The 18,812-nt window shown below is 45.5% G+C and overlaps 1 protein-coding gene across 2 annotated transcripts in view; it reads left to right on the top strand.

Annotated features, from left to right (window-relative positions):
- Nucleotides 1-18,812, top strand: part of LPCAT2 (lysophosphatidylcholine acyltransferase 2) — a 660,866-nt gene that overhangs the window by 518,685 nt on the left and 123,369 nt on the right. For both annotated transcript variants that reach the window (XM_040328743.1, XM_040328745.1), the window contains exon 13: nt 14,725-14,823. In XM_040328743.1, the coding sequence (XP_040184677.1) occupies nt 14,725-14,823 (99 nt within the window). The remainder of the gene's footprint in view (nt 1-14,724; nt 14,824-18,812) is intronic.

Below are 18,812 nucleotides of genomic sequence, written 5' to 3'. Positions count from 1 at the left end.
TGGCATTTTTATAGTAATCAATGCATTTTTATAGCACAGATCGCTATAAAAATGCCAATGGTCCCAAAATTGTGTCAAAAGTGTCCGAAGTGTCTGCCATAATGTCGTAGTACCGATAAAAATCGCTGATCGCCGCCATTACTAGTAAAAAAATATATATATTAATAAAAATGCCATAAAAATATCCCCTATTTTGTAAACGCTATAACTTTTGTGTAAACCAATCAATAAACGCTTATTGCTTTTTTTTTATGAAAAATATGTAGAAGAATACATATCGGCCTAAACTGAGGAAAAAAATTTTTTCTTATCTATTTTTGGGGGATATTTATTATAGCAAAAAGTAAAAAATATTCAGTTTTTTCAAAATTGTCGCTCTGTTTTTGTTTATAGCGCAAAAACTAAAAACTGCAGAGGTGATCAAATACCACCAAAAGAAAGCTCTATTTGTGAGGAAAAAAAGGACACAAATTTTGTTTGGGAGTCACGTCGCACGACCGCGCAATTGTCAGTTAAAGCGACGCAGTGCCGAATCGCAAAAAGTGGCCTGGTCTTTGACCAGCAATATGGTCCGGGGCTTAAGTGGTTAAGGTTTAGAATGTCAAAAAATGCAGGTCTATCTAGTGACTTATTACTCTGATCATCCAAAATGATGTAGAGCTTGACTGCTTTGTCTCTGCGTCCTTTTGGGTGAACTCTAAAGCCCTGTACACGCGATCGGTCCATTCGATGTGAGCGGTCTGATGGACCGTTTTCATCGGTTAACTGATGAAGCTGACTGATGGTCAGTCGTTCCTACACACCATCGGTTAAAAAAACGATTGTGTCAGAACACGGTGACGTAAAACACAACGATGTGCTGAAAAAAACGAAGTTCAATGCTTCCAAGCATGCGTCGACTTGATTCTGAGCATGTGTGGATTTTTAACCGATGGACGTGCCTACAAATGATCGTTTTTTTCTATCGGTTAGGTATCCATCGGTTAAATTTAAAACAAGGTTGCTTTTTTTTAACCTATGGATAATTAACCGATGGGGCCCACACACGATCAGTTTGGTCCGATGAAAACGGTACATCAGACCATTCTCATCGGTTTGACCGATTGTGTGTACACGGCATTAGGAGACTTTAGAGCAGGATCTGCCACCTGTACTTCCTTTGCAGACTTCAGTGCACTGTGAAGTGATTTCTATGGCGTCTGTCCTAGAGTATTTGGTCTCCTTGCCTTGCTCCTTGTCCCTATTAACAGGTGGGAAAGTTCTTGGAGTAGGCCTTGGGTGTGGAGCTGTGTTGTGCTCTGTGCTGTCACATTCTGTACATTTAACACTGACCTTACAGTCCTTGGCGAAGTGTGTGGATGAAGAACAGATGAAGGAAAGCTTTGTGATCCTGGATGGTCTTTGTCCTGAAGGCTCTGCATTTCAGAAGAGGATTTGGCATCTTATGTAGAAGGCAGAACTTAGTAGGGTCGCTGTCTTGATCCTCTGGCTGAGACTCTGCAAATCTATGGGAAGAAATGTTAGTTTTATGCACTGCTACTGGAGCTCTGAGTTGTTTAGTGCCAGAAGAAGGGGTATAAGACACTGTAAAAATTAAGCTGGGGGTCATCTTTTGTTCCTGCTTGTCTGTCTACAAAGTCCACAAACTCACTAAAAGTTGGAAAAGGCACATTGTGTTTTCATTTGTAATTACATCCATGAGCAATCCATATTTTGTGTAACTCATAAGGAAGTTTTTGTGCTAAAGAGTTAAAACCTCTAGCAAAGTCAAGATAAGAAAGGCCAGGCAAGTCCCCTTCTGCTTTAGCCACTTGTAACTCCATACACAGGTCACTGAAGTCTTTGGCAACCTCTGCTAGGTATTTTTGGGAAGTCATCTATCCTTTTAAACAGTGTACTCTCTTTAGCCTCTGGTGAGCCATAACATCTATCCAGTCTGTTCTAGATGTTTGTAAGGCCTATCTCAGGGTGGTTTATATTAATGTCTCTGATCCTTTTGGCATGTTCAGCAGAATCATTGCCAAGCCACTTTACGAGGAGTTCTATCTGTTCCCTGCAGGATAGATCTAGACCTTGAATGACACTCTGGAAAGAGGATCGCCACGCCCTCTAGTCAGAGCTGTATCTTGGCCTAGGCCGACAAGGCCTAGGGCGGCACTTTGATTTCAGTGGGCAGGGGCGCTTTAAGAGCGGTGTATTCACCACTCCTAATGCGCTGCAAAGAAGCTACTGGCAGGACAGGGTGGGTCTTAAATAGGAAGGGGTGTGTACTTGACAGGAAGGGTGGTTCGTATTTAAATTAGGAGGCGCATGAGTTTAGTCAGGCCTAGGGCAGCACAAAACCTAAATACACCTCTGCCTGTAGTGTTGAGGGCGATCACACAATTTCACAAGTCCTTGGGTAACTAACTCACGTTTGGCAAGGAACTTGGCAAAGTCTACAGTAGCCTGATTGGCATTTGGGTAGGCTGCTGATGTACTGTGGTGTATAGGCGTACCTGGTAGAAGTCTCTTCTATAGGCACGCTGGGCTCAAACTGGCATAAGGTTGGCAATTCGTACCGGCTCGTTGCATACACCGTTGGAATGAAGACAGGTGTTTGATGTTTGTATGAAGGCTGGGTACCTTGTGGAGTAGAAGGTTTGGTTGGGACTGGAAAGTCTGGAACTCTGTCAGATTTTTCTTGCTTGTAGCACTGGGGTCCAAGGTCGTCTTGTTGCTGCTTTTTTGATGTGACTCACTGATGTCATGTTTAATTTCTTGTTGTGGGATGCTGCTTGTGTCACAGTGCTGGTAGACATAATCTGATGTGCGTTGCAAGGAATCTTGTTGGTCCTCCTCTAGGCTTGATATGCTGCTACCTACCCTTGGCTCATCGTAGACGGCTGCTTCCAAAGCTTCTGCTATGGTGGTGGCAGCGTCTTGGTCCACTGCCAGCCTTTCCATGTTAGCTTCTAGGATAACTTGGTGCAATTTCAGAGATGCCTCTTGCTGAGCTAGCTCGGCCTCCAGGCGTATTCTTTGTTTCTCTCTCTCCTACTACATTCGTACTCTTTCCTTCTCTCTCTCTTGTCCCATGCGTACTCTTTCTTTCTCTCTCTCTCTTGTTCCTGTCTCACCCTTTCAAAGTGGGCCTTTTCTGTTTTCATCTGCAGCTCTTGGTCTGTGAATGCGGCCCTGGCTCTGGCTGCTTCAGCTTTTAAACGGGCGATAGCTGCTGCATTTGTGACAGATGACCTAGATGTGCTTTTTTGTGAACGTGTTTTGCAAGAAGATGTCCCACTGTGAGACATGGCTGCAGGGAAGAAGCTGTATTGCTGTATAGAGACCGTTCTAGTGTCAATGCCGCTTGAATCTCTATGTAGCGTGGCTGCTTGCTTCTCCTACCGCAGGCCTGTTTCTTTAAGGCTTCCGACTGTATGGTTACTGGTAAGCCCCAGCTGTACAGACTTCCAAAGTCTGCTTATCTTCCCTTCAGAGGTCAGCTTAAAAATTTCACTATTCTGTCTCAATGACATATAGCTAAATCTCCTTGTCCCATAAACTTCAGATACCATATTTCTTGGATCTCAGTTTTTTTTAGAACAAGCCAGATGAAACTACAAAATAACAGAAACAGACCTCAATAAGTACAATATTGCATACAATACAGCATGCATTACAGAAACAATATGCAATATAGGATGAGATAGTAAAAACATACTTTTTAAGTTCTCTAAGGGAAGATGGCGATAGAATGAGCAAGACATGTCTTGCTTCCTGCAGTGTCTTCTCAAAGAATGGTGGCTGGTTCACTTCCTGTGATGATTATACCCAGAATTTCCTGCTTACTAACAACTTCCTTATCTACACATACAGTAATCAAATAAACCGAACACTGCAGCAATACCAAAAAAGAACACTAGATGGCGCCTGCACTCCGCATATGATTGTCTTATGTAAATTACAAACTTTACATGTTATTTTCACAACACGGATACAGATAATCAGAATATGTCTGGTGGACAGAACATAGAGACATAGGCTCCTCCTTAGGAAACACTGCGCCAGCCCATAAATTCTCACTCCCCCCTGCCGTACCTCAGTTTTTAGTGTTTCCTCCTGTGGGGAGACACTGTGCATGGAACCAGGCCGATCAGTCAGGGAGATTGTGGCCATTAAGGAACCCTGTAAGGGAAGCAGGGGCCCATCCTCATCGAGCGCCACTTCAGGTTGCGGGGGACCCCTGTCACGTCCACAGGGCCTCAGCAGGGAGGCAGCTCCGCTCTCCCTGTACACAGTACAGGCCACATTTTTTATGGAACTAGATGGGCCGGACGGCGGGTGATGTCATTTCCGACAGAGGGCGGATGCTTCCCTTTGACCCGCGACTTCCGGTACCGGGTCGAGGAGCTGATAGGGAGCCGGGCACAGGGTAGAGAGGAGTCGGGAATGCGCACAGACAGCGTGAGACTCCACAGCAAGCGGCCAACTGCAGTAATGTCAGAAGCTGATGCCCAGACAACATACGCTACCTCCAACCTTCCTAAGGTAAGAAAACCCTGGGAAAGGGCCCTCTCTATCTAGGATTGCCCCTCCATTTATGGTTCCTATCTATGGAGGGGCAGACCCTCTGAGTGGTCAGGGGGGGAAACTCAGATCCCTGCATATTAAGAGGGTATAGTGCACTCCCAGGGTTGTAAACTGTCTGCTTAAAGTGATTTTTTTGTCTGCCTGTTTGGGTACATGTATTTTAGAAAGCTACAGAAAAGTCAAAATCAAAATCGATGCATAGTTCTCTCGTCCACCTTTTCATCGTTTAAATCTCTTTTTTAAAAGTTTCAACTCCCCACTAATCCCGCACCCCAGGAAAAAAAAAATGCCACAGGCTCAGGGCTCTGAACCTGCCAGACCCGCTACTGCAGTTATGGCAGAGGAAGTTTTAAGCCCTTCTGAGGTGAAACAGAGGCCAGACAGTGCCACCTCTGACTTCAAAGAGGGTTCAGAAGGAGAGAACTGGGACGGGAGGCCAGGAAACCCTCCAGATATAAATTGTCCCTGGTTGAGGTAGAGGACCTCTTGGGGGCAATTTACACAACCCTCGGTATTCAGACAGACAAAAAAACCCTAACACTCCATGATCAAATGTACAGGGGCTTGGGGGAACAAAAGAAAAAAGGCCCGGATTCACAAAGCACTTACGCCGACGTATCTCCAGATACGCAGCTTAAGTGCAAATATGCGCCATCGTATCTATGCGCCAGACTCAGAAACTAAGATACGCCTTAAAATAGGCTTCATTTGAATGACGTAACTTGCCTACGCCGGCGTAGAGTGTGCGCATATTTACGCTGGACGTATTTGGCGCTCCCATTGATTTTTTATTCACATATGCAAATGAGGGAGATACGCCAATTCACGAACGTCCGTCCGTCCGACGCAGTGCGCGTTAAGTCATATGTCCAGCGTAAAGTTATGCCCCATAAAGGAGGTGTAACTCAGCAGCATCCATGCAAAGGGCTGCACCAGGGAACACAAGCCAACGTATTTTACGTAGTTTACGTAGGACGTGAATATGACTAGGCGTAGGTTACGTTCATGCCGTAGGTAGTGATCCGGCGTATCTTAGGGAGTAGTTCCGACGTGATTCTGAGCATGCGCACTGGGATGCGTCCACGGAACGGCGCATGCACCGTTCATTATACGTCTCTGTCTGAGACTCAGCCCATCATTTGCATGGGGTCACGCCTCATTTGCATGGCCCACTTCCACATACGCCAGCTTACGCCTAGGAAACCCAGCGCAGATTTGGCAGCACTGGCTTTGTGAATCCAGTGCTTGCCTCTCTGCGCTGCGTCGGCGTAGCGCAAAGTATAAATGTGCGCCGCTGTATGTGAATCTGGGCCAAAGTCTTCCCAGTACATGAGGTATTGGTTGAAACCGTTAAGGAGTGACAGGATCCTGAAAGGAGGCCCTTTTTCTCTAGGTCTCTAAAGAGAAGCTTCCCATTTTTGGAGGATCCCACATCCATTTGGAATAAAAGACCCAAATTAGACGCCACCTTCTCCAGGTCTCCAGGCATACAGATCTGGCGTTTAAGGACATGGGAGTCTTGGCTGATGTCATGGACAAAAGAATAGACTTCCTCCTAAAAAAAAGACGTGGGACTCAACAAAAGGCAATCTAAAGCCAGAAATGGCCTTCACAGTTGTGACCCACAACTTAGAACATTGGCTCTCCCAGATTCAAGAGCATATTGAAGCAGGAACTGCCATGGAAATTATTCTATCTTCTTTTCCTACGATTCTGCGAGGTATCGTGTACATAGCAGATGCCTCGGGAGAATCGGTCCGCATGTCAGCCAGATCGTCGGCCCTGACCAACTCTGCCAGGAGAGCCCTCTGGCTGAAAACCTGCCCAGGCGACAGCGCCTCTAAGGTCAAGTTTTATGTGGGATACCTTTGACGGGAGACCTACTCTTTGGTCCATGTTTAGAGACGTATTAGACCGCGCGGCAGACAGAAAAAAGTCCTTCCCACTTAAAACGGAAAACCCCAGTACAGACAAAGAAGGGGGTTTCAGCCACAAAGACGTAGGGAGGCCCCCAAACCAAAAGGCCAGAAGAAGACCTGGGGCCAAAGAGGCAAGGACAAATGAGGGACAATTTTTTGCCCCCTCCTGAGCAGCCCCGTTAAAACCAATGACCCTCCAAGCACGATGGGTGGAAGACTGGGGGACTTCCTCCCACAGTGGGATGAAATTTCCCCTAACCAGTTCATCCTGGGAGTCATAAGAAGGGGTACCTCCTGGAGTTCACAAGACCTTCCCCACGAAGATTCCTTGTCACGCATCTACCCAGGTGCATGGCAAAGGCCGAGGCTCTGTTGGAGGCTCTAAGGGACCTAGAGGTCCAGAATGTAATTCACTGAGTTCCAAAGGTGGAGGAAGGAGAGGGTTTCTATTCACACATTTTTGTTGTAAAAAAAACCCTCAGGAAAATTCAGACCAATTACCTACAAGAGATTCTGCATGGAGTCAATCTTCACGGTTAGAGCCCTGTTACCCCACAATTGTTTTATGGTATCCCTGGACCTCAGGGACACATACCTATATGTCTCTATCGCAGAAACCTCTCAGAGGTTTCTCCGGCTAGCAGTAGACTTAGATGGAGTAACAGTACACCAACAGTTTCAAGCACTGCCATTCAGGCTATCCTACTCGCCCTTTATATTTAAAAAAGTCATGTCGGAGGCCCTTGCTATTCTGCGACTCCAGGGGGTGTCAATAATAGCATACTTGGATGACTTGCTCCTATTTGCAGCATCTCCAGAACAATTAGTCAAAAATCTCGAACCGACAGGCCTGGGGTGGCTGCTGAACTTCGAGAAATCCAGCCTGATTCCCTCACAATGTATCACGTACCTAGGTTACCTGCTGGACTCGACACTGTTGAGAGTTTTTCTCCCGACTGAGAAAATACTGAAGCTGGACAGAGCAGTAGCCTCTCTCCAGGGCAACCAACACGTCTCTATAAGGTCTCTAATGTCAACTTTCGGTCTGCTAACCTCTACCCTTTCAGCGGTTCAGTGGGCAGGTCTACACTTTCATCCCCTGCAGGCCTTTGTTCTAAAGGTGTGGGACCACAGTCAGGGCTAGACACATTAATACACGTTCCACATCAGGTAAAAAGATCACTCTGGTGGTGGAGAAAGGTAGCGAACCTGTCGCAAGGACGTCTGTGGCTCATCCCGGTTTCTCGGGTGGTAACCACATACGCAAGTGACTCGGGAGTACATCTAGGATCCCTTCTAGCACAGGGCACCTGGAGAGACCAGGAACTAAAAAGATTGTCCAATTGGAAGGAGCTTAAGGCAGTCGGGCTGGCCCTCAGGTTTTTCAAAAAGGAACTCCAGGGCCACCACATTCAGGTGAGGTCAGAAAACTTGTCTGTCGTAGCTTACATAAACAAGCAGGGTGGCACGGGAAGTGGAGACCTGTTGGTCCTAGCAACAATCATTCTGAATAACATTCACAGCAATCTTCCTGAGAGGGGAGAGAAACGTGGTTGTAGATTTTCTCAGTCAAAAACAGCTGAAAGAGGGCGAATGGGTCCTCAACCAGGAGGTCTTCAATCTAATATTCAAAAGATGGGGCCTCCGGAAGTGGACCTCTTTGCATCAAGGAACAACGCGAAAGCCCCCTGTTTTTTCTCCCTAAATGGAGGGGAGGGGGCACTAGGGGTGATCCAGAGCTGGTATTTCAAAACATGCTATGCCTTCCCGCCTCCAGTATTGCTGCCGGCAGTTTTGAGGAAGTTTTAAACAGAGAAATCTTCTCTGATTCTGGTGGCACCACATTGGCCCAAGAGGGCATGGTTCTCAATTCTCAAACAGCTAGCAGTAGAACCTCCCCTGTTGCTGCCACCCCAGGAAGATCTCCTCTCTCAAGGTCGAGTTCTCTGTCCTCAGGTACATTAATGGAAGCTATCGGCCTGGCTACTTAAGAGGGATTATTAAAATCTAAGGGATTTGCAAAGAAGTTGATCTTTACCCTCCTCAATAGCAGAAAGAAGGAAACGCACCAGATCTACAGAAAGGTCTGGCTCCGCTTTAATGAGTGGTGCATAGGAAGCTCCTTTTCGGTGCAGAGTCCCACAGCAGTTTTGGAATTCCTACAGTGTGGGGCAGATAAGGGTTTATCCATAGATACCCTCAAGAGTCAGATTTCAGCACTCATATGCACACAGTGCATATCTAGAAAAGCCTCTGGCCAACAACCCATGGGTAGTCAGATTCTTCAGGGCTCTAACAAGACAAATACCAGTTGGGGGTCCACCCTTTCCCAGCTGGGACCTATCCCTAGTCTTGCAGACCCTAACGGGAGCTCCCTTTGAACCTTTAGAAGAGTGTTTACTAAAGGAACTTACTTTAAAAACAGTATTTTTGGTAGCGGTGACTACTGCCAGGAGGGTCAGCAAGATAGAAGCCTTATCAGTTAGACCCCCTTTTTGTGTTATTTTCCCAGATCGAGTCGTTTTTAAGACCGTTTCGGCATTTCTACCTAAAGTGGCTTTGAGATTCCATAGAAACCAGGAGGTAGTCTTACCCATTTTCTTCCCAACCCCTCGGGAGAAAGGGAGTGGAGGTTTCATACTTTGGACGTCAGAAGAAGTATCCTGCAGTACCTAGAGCTGACAAAAGCATTAAGGAAGTCAGACTCTTTATTTATTTTGTTTTCAGGGGCCAGAAAGGGGTACAAAGCGTCTTGGCGCACTATTGCCAGATGGCTCAGAGTAACCATTACACGGGCCTATGCATTAGCAGGGACAGAGATACCTACGGGTATAAAAGCACACTCTACCAGAGCTATGGCAGCCTCTCAGGCAGAAACAGCTGGAGCAACACCAGAACTGATATGCAAGGCAACAACATGGTCCAGCTACTCCACTTTAGTGGACCTGGTGTCGGCAGGTGAGCAAGCCTTTGGGTGAAAGGTTTTGCAAGCTGTAGTCCCTCCCTAACTGGTAAGTGCTCATCTATCCTCTCATTTTTGCTGTCCTGAAAGACGAAAAGGGAAAATTAAAGTTACGCTAACCAGTAACGTCTTTTCCAGTAGTCTTTCAGGACAGCCCTAGTTACCCACCCAAAAGTTTGGGGGGTCTTATAAAAGATTATTAATGTGTTCTCGCGTCTCCCCAGGTGGCCGGAAGTGATCTTGGAAAAAACTGGTTCCATGCACAGTGTCTCCCCACATGAGGAAACACTAAAAACTGAGGTCCAGCAGGGGGAAGTGAGAATTTATGGGCTGGCGCAGTGTTTCCTAAGTACAAGGAGGATCTCTCATTGTGGCTGTCCTGAAAGACTACTGGAAAGACATTATCGATAAGCGTAACTTGATTTTTTTTTCTTTTTTTTTTCTGAGTTTACAACCTTTTTAAAGTGGTTGTAAACCCCCATTCATGAAATCTGACCTGGGCACATATATCTGTATTGCTTACTTATCTCTCTCTAAAACTCTCAGTGCCAGCATGATAACTTATGACAAGTTCTTTGACACACGAGATAAAAGCAGCTGGAAATTTGTGTCTGGGGGGGATTGCTTTAGAGATAGATAAGCAGAGAGTTTTCCTATTCAGACTGCAGCTCTGTAAGTTTCTTTGTTCTTCTGCCTATGTGAAGGCGGGGGGAGGTTCCTTTCCTCCAATCAGCTCTCACACAGTGTATGCCTAGACTCCACATCCACTGCTGAATGAGGAAGAAAGATTCGTAACACGATCTGCACTTTCTAAAGCATGTAGAACGGGAAAGACTGCAGATATACATGTACAACTTATGTAGGGAGATTTTTTTTCATCTTTGTGTATCATCTATTCCAGGGCTCAAAATTTCAAGTCCTGAGCTACTAGCCAGGCCTCAAGAGTTACTCGCCACCAGTTGCCCCACCTAATTCATACACTGCCCTGCGCCTAATTGCACCCGTAAAAACACGCCCTCGTAGATTATCTCATGGAATGACAATGTTTTATGCAGAATCAAGTTACAAAATTAAATATTACCAACAACAACTTTAACAAAATGGGACAGGGCACTGGGGGCAGACCAGAGGGACAGGGCACTGGGGGCAGACCAGAGGGACAGGGCACTGGGGGCAGACCAGAGGGACAGGGCACTGGGAGCAGACCAGAGGGACAGGGCACTGGGGGCAGACCAGAGGGACAGGGCACTAGAACTGGGTCTCTTCCCCATTCTCTTGCTGTCTCCTCTGCAACTCCCATCCATCCCCTCTCTCTCCCATTCATCTCATCATCAGGAGCCTGTGTGTGCGGCTCCAAGCTTGCATGTCCCCACTTCCCCCTTTTAATGAGGCTGGCAGAGAGGAGAGGAGCTGCAGCACAGCGGGAGGAAGTATAATCCAGCGCTGAGATCCACACAACTGCACAGCCATTGACACCATAGCACAGCGCACACTGACAGCGCACAGCACACATTGAGACCAGTCTGTTCACAGTGCTCAGGCTAAACTGTTGGACACTGACATAGAGCACAAGGAGAAGAAAACTGCACAAGCTAGAAGGCTGCCGCTCTCATGTCAGGGCAACTTTCAGTGAGCGCTGCACCGGAGTGGTAATTTTTGCAATCCTCCACCTCACTCATTACTTTCTGCTCTTCAGCTACATTGGTCGGGGCCCGGGGGAGGGGGGCAGGCTCAAAGAGGTCATACTGTTAGGTCCCATGGCTTAATGAGAATTGTAAGGAGAGCACCTGTGTACTGCTCTGCTTGTGCGCGGCTCACCAGACTACTTTTCCCGAGCATGCACCTTTCCTCTTCGGCCGCCAATCTCATCGGGTCTCTAAGTGTAGGCACAGATTGGAGGGAGATTGGTCATGCAGCCCTGTCATCACTCGCCCCCAGCTTAAATCCACTCGCCAAATGCTAGTAGGCGAGTGGAAATTTTGAGGGCTGATCTATTCACTTTACTGGGTATAAGAAAGGGTTTTCAACAGGCTTAGGGTTAATTTTGTATACATTATTTAGCAAGGTACTTTTGCAAAATTCATTTCTAACTGTAATTATTAGGGATGAGCTTTATGTTTGGGTTGAACATTGGCTGATCGCCCGTTCGCCGAATAGCGAACAATTTGGGGTGTTTGCGGCAAATTCAAAAGCCACGGAACACCCTTTAAAAATCTATGGGCTAAAACAAAAGTGCTAATTTTAAAGGTTAATATGCAAGTTATTGTCATAAAAAGTTTTTGGGGACCTGGGTTCTGCCCCAGGGGACATGTATCAATGCAAAAAAAGTTTTAAAAATGGCATATTCCTTTACATTTTGTACCTGGGGGTTGTCTATAGTATGCCTGTAAAGTAGCGCATGTTTGCCGTGCTTTGAAAAGTCCCTGCACAAAATGACATTTTTAAATGAAAAAAAGTAATTTAAAACTACTTGCGGCTATAATAAATTGCCGGGTCCCGGCAATACAGATAAGTCGAGGAAAAAGACCTAATTTCATGTACATCGATCGTAGGGTGATACTACGGATGCACCAGTGATAGGTGTGCCGCCGCCCGATATTGTAGAATTAAGCTGGAGACTAGTGAATTGGGCTTTAAAGACAAGTAGTATGAAAAACTAGAAAAGTTTTTATTATTATTGGTATAGAAATATCATAAAAACAGTTATAGATATAAAATCACAAATGAAATTAAATTAATAACTGGTTCCACACACGAGGTTCACATTCATTATATGATTCTAACATAAAAAGCTTAAATAAAAAGCATAATCATAAAGTAGGTTATATCACAAATGATCAGGTGGTTATCCAGAGGTACAGGAGGGCTTGCTCAACATGTTGCGCGCTTTGGGATTAGCGCTTCCTCAGGAGCATAGATATCTCATTAAAAAGTAACCTGCGTTGGAGGTAAGCAACGAACGGTCTCTTGTTGGCCTATTGTTGGTTGTAATTCACAGAGGAATGTTATTTCAACCAGTTAGGGGAGTAGTATCATGAAATGAAAAACAAAGTTGCAAGTTGCATAGGATGGTATGACAATAAGTTGCTGGTAAGCAACAGACAAAAAACCTATTCCAGGGATGTATTCACAAAATGAGCTATGCACAAGGTACACTTGGCCGGACATGAGTGAGCAGATGGGTAAATCTGCCTCAACGATCGCCAACCTGAATAGCCTCAATCCATATACATGGGAAGGATAACAGGTAATGGCATTAAAGTCCTTTGTGCTCCAATAGAGTGTGTAGCTTAGTGTATCCCTGGTTTTCAGGTGACGCCAGAATACAGATAAGTCATTTAAAAAAATGACATGCCCCCCCCAGTCCATTACCAGACCCTTTGGGTCTAGTATAAATATTAAGGGGAACCCCAAAGTAAAAAAAAATGTGTGGGAATCCCCCCAAATTTCATTACCAGGCCCTTCAGGTCTTTTATGGATATTAGGGGAACCCTGCGTCAAAAAAAAATGGTGTAGGGGGTCCTCTTCAAAATCCATACCAGACCCTTCAGGTCTGGTATGGATTTTAAGGGGAACCTCACGCCAAAATTAAAAAAAATGGCGTGGGTTCCCCCCAAAAATCCATACCAGACCCTTATCCGAGCCTGCAATCTGGCAGGCCGCAGAAAAAGAGTGGGGGATGAGAGAGCACCCCCCTCCTGAACCGTACCAGGCCACATGCCCTCAACATGGGGAGGATGTTCCCATGTTGATGGGAACAAGGGCCTCATCCCCACAACCCTTGTCCGGTGGTTGTGGGGATCTGCGGGCGGGGGGCTTATCGGAATCTGGAAGCCCCCTTTAGAAATGGGGACCACCAGATGCCGGCCCCCCCATGTGAATTGGTAACGTCGCGCTCACGACACAGTCCGAAACTCCGTGACCGCAGGACCCGATCGCCGTCGGTGTCCTGCGATCGGGTCACAGAAGCTGAAGAACGGGGAGAGGTGAGTGTAAACAAACCTTCCCCGTTCTTCTCTGTGGCAGTGTCAGTGATCGTCTGTTCCCTGTCATAGAGAACGACGATCAGTGACGTCACATGTACAGTCACACCCCCCTAAAGTAAGAAACCCACATGAGGTCACACTTAACCCATACAGCGCCCCCTAGTGGTTAACCCCATCACTGCCATTGTAATTTTTACAGTAATTAGTGCATTTTTATAGCACTTTTTGCTGTGAAAATGACAATGGTCCCAAAAATGTGTCAAAAATGTCCGATGTGTCCGCCATAATGTCGCAGCCATGAAAAAACACGCTGATTGCCGCCATTACTAGTAAAAAAAAAATATTAATAAAAATGCCATAAAACTATCCCCTATTTTGTAGACGCTATAACTTTTGCGCAAACCAATCAATGAACGCTTATTGCGATTTTTTATTTTTTTACCAAAAATATGTAGAAGAATACGTATCGGCCTAAACTGAGGGAAAAAAATTGATATTTTTTGGGGACATTTTTATTATAGCAAAAAGTTAAAAAAATATATATATTTTTTTAAATTGTCGCTCTATTTTTGTTTATAGAAAAAAAATAAAAACCGCATAGGTGATCAAATACCACCAAAAGAAAGCTCTATTTGTGGGAAAAAAAGGACGCCAATTTTGATTGGGAGCCACGTCGCACGACCACGCAATTGTCAGTTAAATCGATGCAGTGCCGGATCGCAAAAAGGGGCCAGGTCCTTAACCTGCATAATGGTCCGGGTCTTAACCGGTTAAATTACTTTTTTTCCTTTAGAATCGTCATTTTGTGCAAGTACTTTTCTAAGCACGGGAAACATGCGCTACTTTACAGGCATACTATAGACACCCCCAGGTACGATATTTAAAGGAATATTTAACATTTATTGTTTCACTTTAAGCATCATTAAAATCACTGTTCCTTAAAAAACTGCCATTTTTAAAACTTGTTTTTGCATTGATACATGTCCCCTGGGGCAGGACCCAGGTCCCCAAACACTTTTTATAACAGTAACTTGCATATTAACCTTTAAAGTTAGCACTTTTGATTTTTCATGTTTGTGTCCCATAGACTTTAATGGTGTTCGTGCGTTCGAACACATTTTTTGCATGTTCTGCTGTGAACCGAACTGAGGGGTGTTCGGCTCATCCCTAATAATTATTAGTTTACAAAATGTTTATTTTATTTTCACAGATAATTAAGTAGCCAAAATGACGAACACAGCCCATCTTCCCATCAATTAACCTTTATGAATTTTCTTCTTTAAAGAACAAAGATGGTTCCATAGATTTCAGGGAATATATCATTGGGATCGCCATCCTTTGCAACCCTGCAAATTCTGAAGAGACTATTCAAATGGCATTTAAGGTAATAACAGCATTATTTATTACCGTATATATTGCATTTTCCAAATTTTGACACAAAATGATCTGTTCACGTTAGTTCATCTCCTTTATGAGCTTATCTTGTTGCAGTCATATGTTAATTGGCATTACAATCTGGGGAAAATGTTCTTAATTTATTATTACATTTTTGGATTGAGGGAGTGAACCAGAGTACCCAAACGAGACCTATGGAAACATAGAAAAAACATCCAAACTCATGCAGATAGCATCCTTGGTAGGTTTCAAACATGTTGTACACCTCCTTAAAGCTGTGCCTTGTGCAATAGTTACAGTACACCTTTATTGCCACATAAAGTGGATTAAATCCATTCAAGCAAAAGTAACTCACACAAGGGACTGTTGTACAAAAGTGTAAAATGTTGTCAAAAATGTATTTGCTTTTAATTGATAAAGTGCAGAAAGTGTCATACACTTGTGTGTATTTTTGGTTAGCTAAATATAATTCTCTTCTTGGGCTACTGATTGTAGACAAAAAAACATGTATTCATAGAAAAATAGTGAGAATCATGGATTCAGACACCACACAGTACCACATACAGGGCCGGACTTATCATTGGGCTTGACTGGGCTCAAGCCCATGTGCCCCGCCCAATAGGGGGCCCCGGGAGGAGGAAGCAGGAAGAGCCATGCTGCTGCTGATGAAGAGGTAAGAAGTCCCCTTCACCCCCCGCTCAACAACTACAATCGGCGGCCCCCCCTTTAACAACTTTGATCAATCGGCGACCCCCCCTGCTCAACAACTCCGATCGGCGGCCCCCCCACCGCGCAGCAACTTTGGTCAGCTCTGATCGGTGGCCCCCCGCTCAACAACTCGGATCGGTGGCAGCCCCCCGCTCAACAACTTCGATCAGCTTCGATCTCGGTGGCAACCCCCCCGCTCAACAACTTCGACCCCTCCCCGCTTCTTGGCTCCAGGGGGCCCCTCAATCAACACTCAAGCCCAGGGGCCCCCACCACCCTAAGTCCTGCCCTGACCACATACCGTACCAAAAAATGCATAGTGAAACAGGAGGGGTGGGGGCAAGGCAGTAGTTGCTGAAGCTAGCCCTTTAGCATTCCAACCCAGGGAATTAATGGATTATCTCTGTACTGATGAAAACAATATGCAATGTAATATAAAAAAGTTTATTGTAGATAAAAAAACAAATATACATTTAACATTTAAATTTGACATTTAAAAAAAGGAAAAGACAGATACTCAGGGTTCCCCCAAGAGATGTCTGTAATTTTCAATTGATAGATTGGTCAGGGTCTCTACTAGTTTCGCGGTAAACCGCTTCCTCAGGAGAGCCAATCTATGGAACAAATAAAGTAAAAAAATACAGAAAAAATACAAGAACAAGATATGGTTCAAAAGACGTACAGCATATAATACATAAGTAGAAAGAGTAGCTTACCCAATGAATAAAAGGTCATGCGCGAACCCAGGCCGCCCAACTAAGTTCCCCCCGCAGCAGACAAGGGGGATTGTGCGTAGATCTCTATGATAAAATTAATGGAAAACCAGATACAACATACATGGCAAGGAGTGGGGCAAGGGGCAGTAGGAACGGAAGAAATAGAAAAGTGGGAGGGAAACGGAGAAAAGGGGGCGGGAGGGGAGAAAGAAAGGTGTGGGTGGGGAGAAGGGGAGGGGAAGGGGAACAAGGGGGAGGGGGAGGAAAAGAGGGAAAAGGAAGAAGGGGGGGAACAAGGGGAAAGGGGTGAACACTATGGGATGGGAAGGAGGGAAAGGGGGGAAGAAAGGGGGGTGGCAAGGGAGGGCTGGGGGGGGAGAAAAACATGAGGAGGGAGACCAGAAAAAGAGGAGGTGGGAGAGGGGGAAGGAGGGGAAAGGAGAGGGGGGAGAGAGGGGAGGGGAAATGAGGAGGAAAAGTAAAAAGGGAGGGGGAAGGGGGGATGAGAAAAAGTAAAGAGAGGAAAGGGGAAAAGGGAAGGGGAGGAGAAGGGGATACCTGACCCTAACTGGTGAAATCATTAAACAGGGGTCATTCTGCCCCCACTATACCAGGAGCTTCTTGTCCTCCGGGTCATCTCCTGATGCAATCACCATGGTAAGTTATAACCTTATTCAACCCCTGTCCAATGCTTCCACCAGTTAGGGTTGGGCATCCCCTTCTTCTCCCCTTCCCTTTTCCCCTTTCCCCTCCATACTTTCTCTCATTCCTCTCCCCTTTTCCCCCCCTTCCCCCTCCCTTTTTACTTTCCCTCCCCCTTTCCCCTTCCCTCTCTCCCCCTCTCCTTTCCCCTCCTTCCCCCTCTCCCACCCCCTCCTTTTCTCTCCTTTTCTGGTCTCCCTCCTCGTGTTTTTCTCCACCCCTACCCCTCCCTTGCCACATTCCTTTTTTTCCCTCCTTCCCATCCCATAGTGTTTACCCCTTTCGCCTTGTTTCCCCCCCTTCTTCCTTCTTCCTTTTCCCTCCTTTCCTCCCCCTCCCCCTTGTTTCCCCTTTCCCCTTCTCCCCATCCACACCTTTCTTCCCCCCCTTTTCCCTGTTCCTCCACTTTCCTATCCCTTCCTTTCATACTGCCCCTTGCCCCAAACCTTGCCAATTGCACTCTACAGAATGCAAAGTCAGCAAATCAAATATAGAAACAAAGAGCAATTGGCTGCCCCAAATGTCAGCTGTTGCCCAATCTTAGTGATGTTGCAGAAACCATTAAAATGTTACTAAACCCACAACAATAAAACAAGTTGGTATATGCAGGAAAGCATGCTTGTTGTACTCACTGTGAAACCTAAGGAGTTAATCCTCTGTATTGTGTAAAAAAGGCTGTTTGTTGTCTTCTCTGATCTTCCTCTTTTTTTACTGCCTTCAATCCATCTGCTGATAGCACAGGAGGTACCCTGCACATGCTCTCTTTGGTGTGTATTACTGTATTTATTTATTTATTTGGGGGGGTGCATGTGATCAGCACAGGGCCAATCAGCACTGTCCAGAGGGACAGGGGTCATGCAGCCTCATAGGACAGTCAGAAGAAAATGAAAACTCCTCCTACAAGCTTTACCAGTGCTTAACTGCACACTGATAGATGTTACAAGACTGCTATATACTGTTGATTAGGGATGAGCCGAACACCCCCCAGTTCGTTCGCATCAGAACATGCGAACAGGCAATAAATTTGTTCGAACATCCGAACACCGTTAAAGTCAATGGAACTCGAACATGAAAAATCTAAAGTGCTAATTTTAAAGGCTTATATGCAAGTTATTGTCATAAAAAGTGTTTGGGGACTCGGGTCCTTGCTCCAAGGGACATGTATCAATGCAAAAAAAAGTTTCAAAAACTACAGTTTTTTTAGGAGCAGTGATTTTAATAATGCTTAAAGTGAAACAATAATAGTAAAATACTATTTAAAATTTCGTACCTAGGGGGTGTGTATAGTATGCCTATAAAGATGCACTTGTTTCCTGTGCTTAGAACTGTCCCTGCACAAAGTGTCATTTCTGAAGGAAAAAAAGTCATTTAAAAGCACTCGCGGCTATAATGAATTGTCGGCTCCTGGCAATACAGAGAAAAGTCATTGAAAGTCATTGATAAAAAAAATAATAATGTGTGGGGGTCCCCCCAAATTCAATTACCAGGCCCTTCAGGTCTGGTATGGATATTAAGGGGAACCCTGCATCAAATAAAAAACAAATGACGTGGGATTCCCCCTAAATATCAATACCAGACCCTTCAGGTCTGGTAGGGATTTTAAGGGAACTCCACCCCAAATAAAAAAAAATGGCGTGCAGTTCCCCCTAAAAATACATACCAGACCCTTTATCCGAGCACGCAACCTGGCAGGCCACAGGAAAAGAGGGGGGGACGAGAGAGCGCCCCCCCCTCCTGAACCCTACCAGGCCACATGCCCTCAACATGGGGAGGATGCTTTGAAGGTCTGTGACCCCTCAAAGCACCATGTTCCCATGTTGATGGGGACAAGGGCCTCATCCCCACAACCCTT

The sequence above is a fragment of the Rana temporaria genome, chromosome 11, assembly GCF_905171775.1.
Source record: "Rana temporaria chromosome 11, aRanTem1.1, whole genome shotgun sequence".
Lineage (NCBI taxonomy): Eukaryota > Metazoa > Chordata > Amphibia > Anura > Ranidae > Rana > Rana temporaria.
This window is presented reverse-complemented; position numbering and strand designations above follow the sequence as displayed.